Here is a 14,313-nt window from a genome sequence, read left to right as displayed (position 1 = left end):
CCACTACACTGGCCAGTGTCCGCAGTTTCTCTGTCTCGATATCATCAGACGCAATAGCGAAGAAAAGAAGAACTCTTTTTTGCCGCTCGCTTCAATTGCCCAAGCTCTAGTCACGCCCCCAAAAACTGCACGTAAAAAGTTCTCTGTCGACGTTGCAAAGGCAAACACCATAGTCTTTTCCACACAGACAGACAAAAAGCACCCGAATTGACGAAGTTGACAGCAATAGATCTGCCATTGTGTGAACCCCTGGTTCAACAAGACAAAAACAGTGACATTTCAACTCAGGTTTACAATCATGTTTTCCCATCTAGAATGAGGTCAACTACAGGTGATACCTGTCACACTCTTCGGAATTGATAACAAAAAATATAATTTTAATGCCATTCCCGACAATGGTAGCACCATCTCGTACGTTCTCAACACCACTGCATACAAATTCGAGGCTCGAAAAACTTCAAAATTTGATCTGAATGTGTCACACGCATTTGACAAAACAGCCAGGCACGCAAATCTTGTTCGCTTAGACAATGAAAAATTCAATATCAAAAATCCACTCTTCCATTTAAACTATATGCATTCAGTGAGTAATTGGACTTTCAACGATGCACTTTTGAACAATTTGAACGAAGCGTGTTCGTCCTACCCTCACTTTCAGCACATACATTTTCCTAAACTGAGTGATAACAAGACACAAAAACTCTGAGTTGTTGACGCCACCCAATACGTTTTGGAAAGTGAGTTTCTTCAAGGACCCTATGGAAGCCCTTTTACATTACGCAATCTTTTTGGCTGGACCAAAAGAGGCCCAATCAAGCGGAAAAAAGAGCCAAGCCTACAGGAAACAAACCTACTCTCCCATAGTTACAGAGCTTTTCACCACGTGCTCACAAATTTGACTGATGATACTGAAAAACATCTCAGTGAATGTGTTACCAGTTTCTGAAAAATAGAGAACACAGGAACCGATTTTGAAGAAACTGCAGATAATTCATCAGACAGCAAAAGAGCAGTTCAAATATTACAAGAAACTATTCATCATATCGGAGACAGATATGAAATTGGTTTACTTTGGTAACAGGACAGTAAATTGGAAAACAACTCTCTGGTTGCTAAAGCACATCTTGACAGCCTTAAGCGCGACTCAACAAAGATATTGATTTAAAACAATTGTATGAGAAAACTTTAGAAACAGAATCGGATAAAAATTGCGTCAATCAGTTACTTTCTCAAATCCAGCACCTGAGAATATATGGTAACTTCCCCATCACCCCGTCATCAACCCCAACAAACATGGTAAAGTTAGGTTTTTCGCAAACGTCGCATCTATTTTTAGGAAGCAGTCGCAAAGCAAAAACGTTCTGTCAGGCCCCGACCTTCTCAACAACCTAGTTGGCTCACTACTCCGCTTTCGCCACGTTGCAGTAATGGCAGACATAGAAGCCATGTTTATGAAGATCTGCACACGAACAGAAGATCAGTCTTGCCTTCGTTTTCTTTGGCCGACAAAGAACTCAATATAGCAGTTCCAGTACACGCGACTCGTCTTTGGAGCTAGGTGTTCACCAACTACAGCAAAATTTGTGCTCCAACATACAGCAAAAGACTTAGGAAACACCGCTACAACCAAAGATTTAATACTCAACAGTATCTCCATGGATGAATTTGTACTTTCGTTTGTCAGAGAAGAGGAAGCTCAAATGACATTTCAAGACCTGTGAAAAACACTCTCCAAAGGAGGTTTCAGTCTGAATAAGTTTGTCTCAAACTCTGCTCAAAACCGTAGCAAAATACCCAAAGAACACTGCGAACATGAAAAAAAACAAACATCATGTCTTAGGTGTAATGTGCAATACAGTTAATGATACTTTCTTCCACCAGGGGCTTGCCAATGTTAAGGAAGACAAAACGGACTACACAATCAGAAAGCTCCTATCTTTAATTGCCTGCTTGTTCGATCCAATAGGAATTATTGCACCATTATGGATTACACTCAAAACCATCTTGCAGGATACTTGGAAAGAAGCAGTTGCATGGGATGACCTCCTGTTGAATGAGAAACAGAAATCACTAAAAACTTAGACAGAGCATTATCTAAATGTGCCAGCAATAGAAACGTCACGATGTTTTCTTTCTACGAACAAGCCATTTTCGATAAACCAATTACTTTGGTTCTGTGATGCCTCACAGCGGGCTTATGGAGCAATTATATACATCAGATATCAGTCAGCTAACACCATTTCAACTGAATTTGTTATAGCTAGAGCTATAGTTGCGCCACTAAAGCAAATCAGCATCCGAAACTTGAGTTGCAAGCAGCAGTGCTAGTATGCAGACTAATGCAATTTGTTTCCAAGCAGCTAACAATACCAGTTACCTCGAGACACTTTTGGAGCGACAGTGAGAGATTTCTTGCCTGGATCAAAAGCAAAGAAAAATGGAAAATTTTTATTGCAATTAGAGTGCAAGAGATCCGCAACAACACAGACGTCTCCAAGTGGCAGCATATAAGCGGAAAAACTTAACCCCAAAGACCATATCTTTCGTGGAACAGCACCTTGTGAAATCAATGTGTTCTGGTTAACACCGCCAGATATCCTAAGTGATCCCGAAAGCCCATGGAGGAGCTCCCTGATTAACAAGGAGTAGACGAACGCCACAATGGAATATTTGAACGATGAATGTCTTGTTGACGTCAGCAGAATCTCAAAGTGGACGAAGTTAATGCGCTCTATGGCTTCTGCCATAAAGTTCATAAGGAAACTCAGATCCAAAGAAAAAGCCAAGCTAGAACTAGTCCGACATTATCTCTTCAGAAAATCGCAAGAGAAGTCCTTCAGAGATGCCATCAAAGACATCAAACATCACAGGCCTTTGTCAAAGAAAGATCGTGTGCTCTGTTTGTCCCCTTTTTTTGAAAGTGGAGTTCTTCGCGTTGGAGGCAGAACAAAACGAAGCTTGCTACCTTTTGAAACCTGCATTCAACTCTACATACAGAATTGCCACGAAATTTGTATGCACATTGGAGTTGAATACACCCGCAACTACATACAACAGCGATATCACGTCCTTGGAATCCGAGCCATCGTGAGAAGTTTGGCCTTCAAATGTTTTGACTGTCGCCGCTTCCGAGCACACGGACTACAGCCACCGATGGCAGACCTGCCAGGCATTCGTTTCCAGGAAACTCAGTCGCCAGTTATCTTCATCAATGTCGGCGTGGACTACCTGGGTTCGTTTGCCGTCGTTCATCGAGACGCAGAAGTGAAGATATACATCTGCTTATTCACTTCTTTGGTCAGAAGAGCAATTCACCTGGAACTTGCAGAGGACCTCAGCACAGACAAGTGTTTGAAAGCAATCCGACGCTTCATTGCACGACGCGGCCAACAGCGTTCGTTCTTGTCAGACAACGGATCCAAATTCCCGAAGACCACTGACGTTGGACCACGACTACATCAAAGATCAGCTACTGAACCAGTCTGTTGAGTGGAAGCTTGACCCCCTTCTGCTCCTCAATTCGGTGGGGTGTGGGAGAGACTAGTTCAGTGTGTCAAACCAGCTCTTCTCTTGAACCTCGGTTCCGCGAAACTCACCCCAGATGTCTTTACCACAATCGTCAGCGAAGCCGAATGTCTTATCAACTCACGTCCCCTCACTCACGTCAGAAGCCACCACAAAGACAAAAATCCACTCACACCGAACCACTTCTTGCTTGGAAGACCCTTCTGCAATGTTCCTGGAGCCGTTTTCAAAGAGACACTTAAATTAAAAAAGTTGGCATGGACACAGGTGAAGCAGAGACTTCAGCAGATTTGGAAGAGGCTGCTAACCGAGTAAATTCCTTTGCTGAACAAACGACAGAAGTGGACATCTTGTGAAGCAACTTTGGAAGTGGATGATGTTGAATGGCTTCTTGAGGAGTTTACACCACGAGGAATTTGGCCGCTGGGACGAAACACGGATTTTCACCGGTCCCGACAACATAGCTAGGTCATGCGAGGTTAAGACCGCTTTAGGCAAATTAACTAGACCTGCAGTTAAACATATGCATTTTCTAACCCAAACCCACAACCAGGTTAGGGTTAGGTTTTGTGGGCCCGGAAGATGTTAATGCTAGAGAATAACTTCTTACGTTCATATTGTTTTACCGCCTTTTGTTAAGTTGGTTTGTTTGCAAAAAGTTGTAACGAGAAAAGTCATAATGATGAAAAGTTGTAAAACCGTAAATGATACTCTTGCTTAAAATGTGTAACTTGAACCAAAACATGTGCAACCAAATGAATTAAAACTTAAAGCTAAGACTCAAGATAGATAACGACCTATCACTCTTCCCAGTGGAGCCTTGGCGTTATCAGGCCATACAAATTTTGCCAAGGATCTGAGAATGTGGGGAAGACCTTTCATGAATTTTTCTTAATGATATTGATAGTAAAAATTGCCAAATTTATTTTCTGTTTAAATAAAATGTTTTGCGCGAGGTGAAATAATCTCCGATCAGTTTAAAATTCTATAAGCCATTGGCACTGTCTGTGTATTTGCTTGGTGCCAACATCTTTACTGCTAAAATAACAAAGCAGCAACAGCGGAAAGAGTTGGAACATCGACAATGAGCATTTGTAATAGCAAAAACTCTCAGTGAAACCCATAAACAATTGTCAAACCTGTAACAGAGATCGAATGAAATCTTTAAAATGCCACAAACGCGACCAAAAAGTAAAAAATTAATTTGTTTTTGAAATCATGAACCGTCTGAAGAAAAAATTGATCAGGAGAAGCATTTGAATTCAAAAATAGAAAAAAAGTTCCATGCGGAGTCCTTTTGAAGAAAACTTATCTGAGTCGAAAATCTGCATGTTCTATTCCGTCTTGATCGCAAGAGTTAAAGAAATAAGTAAATTTGGAATAACAACAAGAATTCAATGAATACCTTTAATCTAGGTTGCAAATCATCAACAAACATCAACAACAACAAAAATGTATTCTCCATTACCCCCGAACTCTTACATCGTTTTATCCCCTTTGACAGACCAAAAATATGTAAGAGTGGGGGGTTAAATTGTCTTTTACCCCCTCACTCTTACACCCTTTTACCCCCGTTGGAAGCCCAATGCAGCCCAAAAAGATGTAAGAGTTTTGAGTTTCATTTTCCTAAAAAAATCCTCCCATTGCAGCTCCACACTTACGTCATTTTGGGCGGAAAAATTCAACCCGGGTACTGACTTCTTTCATTGTATTGACAGTTGTTGCTCGATTGGTCTATATTCTCAATTTTCCCTAAATTTTTTGATAGTGTTGAATACATTGAGATTGACATCTGTCGAACCTTTGATTATAAATCCAGATAGAACAGCATCTTTTTGGGCTCAAAAGCAGCCGTCTCGGCATGACTGTTGAAATTTTCGCTGGTTTTTTAAAGGAAAATTTATGTCCACTGTGGTATCAGTGACAAATGTGGGTTTCTATTGCGATCCTTTTTAAAGTTTGCTTGTGCTCTGGATTGTTTGTGCAAATAGTCTTGATTCGATTAGTGTTGTTTGCTTCTGTTTACTAGAAATTTTAGTCACAGATGCAACGTAAGATTTTAGAAATCTAAGTTAGTCTTCAATGCTCAATGATACTGCCTATCCAGCTAGCGGCTTAATTTTTTAACATTGCGTGTTGTAATCCAGTTAAGTTTGGTTGAAGAATGATAACTTTTTAAGCAAAAGACCGCCCCTTTTTTCCACACTACAAAATATCCAAATTTCTCAGATATGTAAATTCTCCATAGAGCGTCACCCGGGTCGAAATGTGAGCGGGCGTAAGTGGAAAATTTTGTAAGAGATGCGCTGAATGCGCTGAAATTTTGTAAGGAATATGCTGAATGTGCTGAAAGTTTAGTTTTAGGCGCTGAATGTGCTGAATGAAAATATTTTCATCGCTTGTCAACACAATAATTTCAGCACATATTCAGCACTTTGTTACAAAGCTTCAGCACTTCCAAAAATCCCAAATTCAGCACTTTCAGTACATTCCTTACATAATTTCATCACGTTTATTACAAAATTCAGCACTTCTGTCAGCCCATTTCTTGCACAAATTCAACAAATTTCTTACAAAAATTCAGCACATCTTTCAACGTATTCCTCACATAAAGCCAACACTTCGAAAATGCAGCTCAATTCTTATAAAATTTCAGCACTTCGGTAAAACAGAGAATTTTACCGCTTTCATCCCATTTCTTACATAAATTCAGCACATTTCCTACAAAAACTCAGCCTTTCTTCCAACACATTCCTTACATAAATTCAACACTCCAAAAGTTCAGCACAATTCTTACATAATTTCAGCACTTCAAAAAAAGAGATTTTCAGCACTTTAGTCGGTGGAGGTAGAAATAATTTGCTCAAAACTTTTTCAAACATTGTTAATTAGAGATGAGATAACTCAAAAATGCATTTACACGTATTTGCTATTGCTTGAAACGGACAAAATTGTGCTGTGCTCAAAAAGGGAAACAGTTATGTATCTAAAGCGCTGAATTAGTGAGGCATGTTTTATAAGGAAAATACGCCCAAGCTGTGAGGTAAAAAAGATTGTGTAAGGAAATCGTTGAAAACATGTAAGTTAGGTGCTGAAATTGTGTACCGAAAGCGTTGAAATATATAAGACAAGTGCTGAAATTGTGAAAGGAAAACGTTGAAAATATGCAAGATGGGCGCTGAATTGTGTACAGAAAGCGCTGAAAATATGTAAGATAAGCAAGGAAAAACCTGAAATATATGTAAGAAATGCGCTGACAAGCGCTGAAAATTTTTTTTTTTCAATGGATGAATCTTACATAATTATCCGCTTATTGTGTAGACACGGGCTGAAACTGTGTAAAAAATGTGTTGAAATTTGAGCACTTTGAGCGGATAATTAAGTAAGATTTATCCGCTGAAAAATACTTTTTTTTCAGCGTTTAGCGCATTTCTTACATAATTTTTGTGAAAAATTTCGACCCGGGCAAGATTGGCGTTGAAGATCTGTATTACTTCATAAAATAGTACTTTGGATTTCGTTCCCCTTGCTCGCTGCTTTTAAAATAAAGAAGTGTTTTTTAAGATCGAGCGGTGGTTCTTCGTGACTAGTGCCAAATTAAGACTTCTCGTTACTGATGTTCTTTTCGTGGAGACTATCGCATACGATGTTCTTTTCGTGGAGACTATCGCATACGATGTTCTTTTCGTGGAGACTATCGCATAATTTACAATAGTATATTTACTTTACAATCTTGAAATTTTTGAACATACAATTTCTTCTTTGTCTAAATAGAAGAAGAGTTGGTCAAACTCCTCCATCATCTTCTCGTAACTCATCTGTTTCAGACCATCTGTGTCAGTTTCCCTTTAAACTTTTGGATCTTTTCCGTTTGTGCCCCCCCCTTAGTGGGTGCATATTATTTGCACCCCCAGACGCAGGTGCCGCATTTTTACATATATTATGAAATGGCACGTGCTCTACAACTGGGGGAGCATAACGTACTGGGGGCACAAACGGAAAAGATCCAAACTTTGTTAACAGTCTGAAGCGCTCCTCCAGGTATGGACTCAACATCCGGCTGGCGTATCCCAGATGTGGCTAAACTGTTCATCGTAAAGGTTAATAAAAGGCATGATTCTGGCCTTTGGTGCTTTTGACAACACGTACCTGTCAGGTGATAAATGGCAACATTGGCATGGACAACCAAGTGTCCTACTTTATCAATTTTTCCAAGATCCTCGTCACTTTCCACCTAGTATATTTGGGCTATTTTTTATTTTTAGGATCATTGGGGTCTAGGAAATAAACCCCCACGGAAAAAAAAACCCAGCTACCTTTTGGTAGGAAATAAACCCCCACGGAAAATAACCCCCACGGAAAAAAACCCCCACGGAAATAAACCCCCACGGAAATAAACCCCCATTTTAAAATTGAATTTCGGTCGTGATAATTTGTTGGGTTGTGATAGTTTCATATCAAGTCCCACGGGCCGCTGAGGCATGGCCAAACACGTTAAATGCGCAGTTCTTTAATAGAAAAGTGGGGGTTTATTTCCGTGGTGGTTTATTTCCTACCTAAAATAAAGTGGGTTTTTTCCGTGGGGTTTTTTCCGCAACCGGGTCACTGGAATGCACTTACTCTCATTGAGTTTCAATCGGTTTTTTGCAGACAAACCCTTCAAGTTTCTCAGGTGCCAGAGCTTGAAAGACGCCTGAGCTTCCCTTCTTGACTGGACGAAAAATGTTTGCGCAACTAGCCAAAAAATTCACCCTCGGAGAGACGGCTTCAGGAAATGTGTTCTTATATACTGTTGAAACCGACGATACCGAAGCTCTCTTACATTTAATAAACGACGATGCCGAATCTCCCTTGCGATGAAAAAAGTGACGATACCGATTCTTTCTTATGCTTAATACCGAATAAAAACGACGATACCGACGAAAAAATCGTAAGGGCTTTCGTCGTTTTCGGCTACAAAAAAACGGCAATGCCGACGGTTTCTTACGTTTTCTAACCGAAGATATCTCAACTAGGGGAATGGCCCCAGGACTAAACCTTGAGATATTCTGCTAATTAATTGCCTCCAGAATGATTCTTTGATGCCAAGCGTATGTTATGGAAGAACTACGAATTAGCGATAGGGTTGATAGAGTTATGCTGTTTAATATACTATCAGGAATGCTATCGTGATTTCCTCAGTGAAACAGCGAAATTGACATCAGCTTTTTTATTTATCAACTTCTACCGTCCAGTTGTCTAGTGCAAACGGCGTTTGGAGCTATTCGTCAAGCTCTCGGGTAAGACATTAGATTGACTGTCGCTGACTATTTTGTTTTGAATGAACACAATTGACAGGATCTCAGCTGAACATGCTGCATTAGTTTAAAGCATTTCTGTGTCAAACAGAGTTCTCGTTAATTGTTTGGATCATTTTCGCTCTTTTTTTTCTAAAAAAAAAGCAGATTTAAGCTTTTCTCGCTTCCTCTTGAGCGTTTCCACTAATCCATGATATTTCAAAACTTGGGCTCAAACGTCCGAAATTCGTTTCCTCTCTCGCAGAGAAGTCCGGAATGTATACCATTGGCAACGGGATGTATACCATTTACAATTGTCGTCTGCAAAAAAGTTTACCTAGGAAAAGTGTTCCACGTATATTCAACGAATCGGCAGTTCGTACCGTCCCAATATGTTTTTGACCATGTAGCTACGGTTTTCCATCGGAAGACCCAAGGCAAGAAATACCATAACCCGTGCAACAGAATGGGAAATTTTAATAATAGCATATATTACAGTGACTGATAATTATTGCCCATAATTAAAAATATCAACAACATTTTTACTGAATATGAACAGTTAGTGCTGCATAATAAGTTTATTGTGTCTTTTGAGTATAGTTTAATAGTAGTTGGGTTGCAACTCTTCTTCGACAACCAGAAGAGAGGGCAAATCATCGTTTGTTGAATCGCTCAAGTATCGCTCAGGTGGATCGCGCAAGTATCTGACGCCCAGATCTGTGGGGGAGACGTCGCCAGTTATCGGTAATATTTGGTTCCGGAGGGGCTTGACTAGCTGTTCTCCCAGGTCGAGGTTATCGTTTGTGCTCGTTTATGACGCAGACCGTTTTTGAACGCACACAGTATTCAAACATACTCAGGCGAGGAATTTTTTTGAACGAGCAACATAAACGCACCAAGTACTTGGTTCAATTCCACGACGGATATAGATTGATCGGGTTGCCGCTGGAAATTCTCCTTATCGCTGGATTGTTTTCGTTTCTTTGGTTGTTGATTGGATAGTGGGACGAACATTCATAAATTCCATATCATTGGCGTCTTCTACATTACCGCTTATTCTGGTTTCGGGTTTTTTGTCCTCAACCGCGGAATTATCTGCTTAAAGTATTCGAAGCAGGAATTGTTGTGATGTATGACACACGGGTGGTGATTCGTATTCTGATGAAATATTTAAGGGAGAGGTCAGGTTTATTCGATAGCCTGCTCCGCATTGAGCGCAAAATATTGCTCCTATTGACGAAACTGTGCTGCCCGGATCTGGCATCTGATGTTTGAGAACCCTTTTATTTTTGAATATATTTTTTATTAGGTAGTTTTTTCATTATTCGGTTGTTAAATCGAGGTGCAGAAGTCACTGAATTTACTTTTTGTAGTGGCTATTTCGGAAATCAATTCAGTTTTTGCGACTCTAAATATTTCGGCGAAGTCTGATGTTTTCTTAGCGTGTTGGAAAGGGTGAGATATATAATCAGCCACACCCATTTTAACGCCGGTCATATTATCTAGGGAAAACTGATAAGGAATGAAACGATCAAACTACCGTGTTAAAAAACAACAAATACAGTAATTCCTTTGAAAATTTTATTTTAGTATTAAAAATAATGCTCGTTGGTTTGTAATTATTTTAAATTCCTGCCCGAAGAATATGTTTTGAAGTAGTCGATAGACCATGCAGCTCCCAACTGTTGTTGTTCGTGTTGACTGTAAAGCTCCTCACAAAATTAAAGAATCGAGATGCAGAACTATTTGTTTCCAGTAATCTAATCTAAGCTATTCTAATGCGACGCCTAATTCAGAACACGATGCACCACATTTAGAACGTGTCTCAAGGTTCAGGTTAAACTGGCTGTTTTTATTGAGCGCGCTATGCGGTTCTTAAATTCGGCCAAGTGTTTGTCAGGCGTTTCAATCCAGTAAAGTTTTTAAGAGTTCAGTATCAGATCTCGAACTGCTTGACAAGGTTGGGCTTTTTTTTGTTTCGAAGTGTTTAGATAGGCAATCCGATGTGAAGCAAAAATGTTTTTTGATTTTGATGGCATTCACACAAGTCGAAGCTAAGGTTCGACAAGTGTGAATGCCGAGGTTTGTTCAAGTTGGCAGAAGCTAACTGACTTTCAAGTGACTTTGGGTGAAAGGCACTGTTTTCAGTTATTGTTGATTTTTTAAAATTTGTTCGAAATGTGAATTGATTCGCGCAATTTTAGTGAAATTCGTTTAGATATTTTGCTTAGCCAGATCATCTGTGTCATTTGTTCTTTGTGAAGCTTTTCTTTGGTATGGATTTGGACGTGCGAGTAGTGAATTAGGTTAGAATTGCGGACCTAAAAATGTATATTTAGATTTATATAAACAGTAGTTGCATTTTTCTACTTTGTTTAGCGCCGCAAGTGACGGATTGCAATTTCGCATGCCCACATGCGCTGCGAATGTACCAGTAAATATAATTGACTGTAAATGAGTGTTATTTATATGTCTCCTTTGCGTCATGAGTGCTTCTGCTAAATAGCGTGCGTTTAAACGAGGCGAAGATGTCACTGAATTTAGTTTTTTATGTATTGGCTATATGGGAAACCAACTCTGTTTTTGCGACTCTAAAAAATTCGGCGCAGGCGGATATTGCTTTAGCTTGTCCGAAAAAGTGGGCAGATATATAATCAGCCACACCCGTTTTAAGGCCAGTCATATTATCTAGGGAAAACTGATAAGGAACAAGACGATCAAACCAGCGTGTTAAACAACAATAACAGGATTTCCTTTGGCAGTTTTTTTAGAATTAAAAATAAAGCTCGATTGTTTCTAATTACTTTAAATTCATATATCCAGAAAAATATGTTTTGAAGTAGTCGATAGAGCATGCAAATCCTAAATTTTTGTTCGTGTTGACTGTAACGTTCCTAACAAGAGTTCAAGAATCGAGATACAATATTATTAGTTTCCAGTAATCTAAGCTATTCTAATGCGACGCCTAATTCAGATCCCGATGCACCACATTTATAACGTGTCTCAAGGTTCAGGTTAAATTGGCTGTTTTTATTGAGCGCGCTATGCGGTTCTTAAATTCGGCCAAGTGTTTGTCAGGCGTTTCAATCCAGTAAAGTTTTTAAGAGTTCAGTATCAGAACCCGAAATGCTTGACAGGGTTGCGCTTAAATTGTTTCGAAGTTTTTAGATAACCAATCTGATGGGAAAGAAATTCTTTTGATGTTGCGGGCATTCACACTTGTCAAAGCTAAGGTTCGACAAGTGTGAATCTTGAGGTTTGTTCGTGTTAGCAGAAGCTAACTGACTTCGCCAGTTATTTTGGGGGAAGAGTTTTTACCTGTTTTTGACTTTTATTGAATTTTAGAAATTTGTTTGAAATGTGAGTTGATTCTATTTTATTGAAATTCGTTTAGATATTTTGCATAGCCAGATCATCTGTGTCAGTTGTTCTTTGTGAAGTTTCTCTTTGGTATGGATTTGGAGCTGCGATTGATGAATTAGTTTGGATTTGCGGACCTAAAAATGCATATTTAGATAAAATCAAATTGCTGTTTTGGTTTTCTGCTGTGTCGTGCGCCGCAAGTGACGGATTTCAAATTTGCATGCCTTCTTGCTGTGCAAATGTGTCGTTAGTTATAATTGACTGTAAATGAGTGTTATTTGTAGTTGTTATTTGAGTGATGAGTGCTCCTGCGACATAGAGTCCGTTTAAAAGAGATGCGGATGTTATTGAAATTAGTCTTTTTGTAATTGTTGATTTAGAAAATCAACTTTGTTTTTGCGACTCCAAATACTTCGGCGTAGGTGATTATTTTTTAACTTGTCGGAAACTGTGGTTAGTCACACCATTTTAGCGCCGTTCATATTATATAAGGAAAAACTGACAAGGAATAAGACGATAAAACCAGCGTGTTAAACTACAATCACAGGAGTTCCTTTGACAGTATAAGTTTATTATTAAAAGTAAAGCTCGATTGTTTGTAAATACTTTAATTTCTAGCTCAAACAATTATGTTTTGAATTTGTTGATAGACCATGCAACTCATACGTGTTGATGTTTGTGTTGACTGTATCGTTCCTCACAAGAGTTCAAGAATTGCGATTCAAAGCTATTCGTTTCCATTCTTCTTATCTAAACTATTCTAATGCGGCGCCTAATTCAGAACGCGATGCACCACATTTAAAACTTATTTCAAGATTCACGTTAAACTGGCTTTTTTAATTGCGTTCGCTATGCGGTTCTGAAATTCGTATTAAGATAACCAATCCGACGGGCAGGTAATTGTTGGGGCTTTCACACTTGTCGGGCTTTCACACCGACGGGCTTTCACACTTGTCAAAACTACGGTTCTAAACCTAAAGCGTAGCTGAATTATCTGCTGGTGTTTGTGGATTTTGGCAGTTGATGATTCGTTTTTCTTCCACTACGATGCTGAGGAAACTGTATTTCGGTCCAGGAGTGCCCATGGTTTGACTCCACATAGAATTCACACCCCAGTAAAACGATGTCATTTGTTTCCAAATCAGCTTTCGCTGTTTTCGCTGCTCTCCTTCTGGTTATGCAGATGATCCTGGGATTGCCTCTTCATAGATATGTTCATTGGCAAATGAAATTTTAGGTTTTTGTGCCCAGAAAGGTGACCAGGATTGTATTTCTTTTTTGCTAGTATAGCAACTTTGAATTGAGTTCTCTTTTTCTCCCAGCAAAGTCGGAGGGGGGGGGGAAATCTGAAGTCGGCTTATCTAAAAAGTTATCTTTTCCCGGAGGTTTTTTAAAAGGGTTTTTACTAGAGGAGGTTTTTTTCCCAGAGGTTTTTTTACTAAGCGAACTTTGCGAGGCACGAAAGGCACTTAAGTTAGAGTTTTCTTCTCTGCTGTTTTCTTTGAGTGAAAGCAGAAACGCCCTTTGAAAGTAGATTTCAATTCTGAATCTGATCAACGAAAGCAGTGTATGAAGAAATTGGCCAAGATTACGGAGTCAGCTTATCAGTTGAACAGATAATTATTCAGTAATGTGGGAACTAATTTATGAACAATTCATTCAGAAAAATAAGGGGAAAAATTAAATGAACTGAACATAACATCTGTAAATTTTTGACTTCTTTTATGACATCTTGTTATCACAGTTGTTCTGTGATTTTCAGAGCAAAAACATTGTTTTGGTCGTCGCAGCTTTGTAGTCAGTTTTTTTTGTATTTGAGTTGTTATTTTGTGTCTATTTTGAGCTGGAGATTGAAAAATGAAATCAATACGACGCTTTGTTGTGTAACTTTTTCAGTAAAATATAGATCAAGAAATGATGGTTGTTATTTGTTGCACCAACCGCGCTGTTCCCATAATGTGCTGATCGAGATACGCGCCGACTGTTTTCTTTAAGAACAGACTCTCATTGTTTTTTTCTTGCTTTCCTTCAATTTCTCAGTCAATATGAGCATAACTGAGATCATCAAAATGATATATATTGTTATATTGTTTTTTTTTTCGACTGAAAAATTTACTTGCGTATATTTTTTTCATCAGATGCTTGTATT

At 39.0% G+C, this 14,313-nt stretch overlaps 1 protein-coding gene across 1 annotated transcript; it reads left to right on the top strand.

Annotated features, from left to right (window-relative positions):
* Positions 1-2,661: 2,661 nt before the first annotated feature.
* Positions 2,662-3,489, top strand: LOC142354205 (uncharacterized). The gene has a single exon (XM_075406459.1). The coding sequence runs from the start codon at positions 2,662-2,664 to the stop codon at positions 3,487-3,489; it is 828 nt and encodes a 275-aa protein (XP_075262574.1).
* The last annotated feature ends 10,824 nt before the right edge of the window (positions 3,490-14,313 follow it).

Source organism: Convolutriloba macropyga, chromosome 15, assembly GCF_964194025.1.
Source record: "Convolutriloba macropyga chromosome 15, txConMacr16.3, whole genome shotgun sequence".
Lineage (NCBI taxonomy): Eukaryota > Metazoa > Xenacoelomorpha > Acoela > Convolutidae > Convolutriloba > Convolutriloba macropyga.
This window is presented reverse-complemented; position numbering and strand designations above follow the sequence as displayed.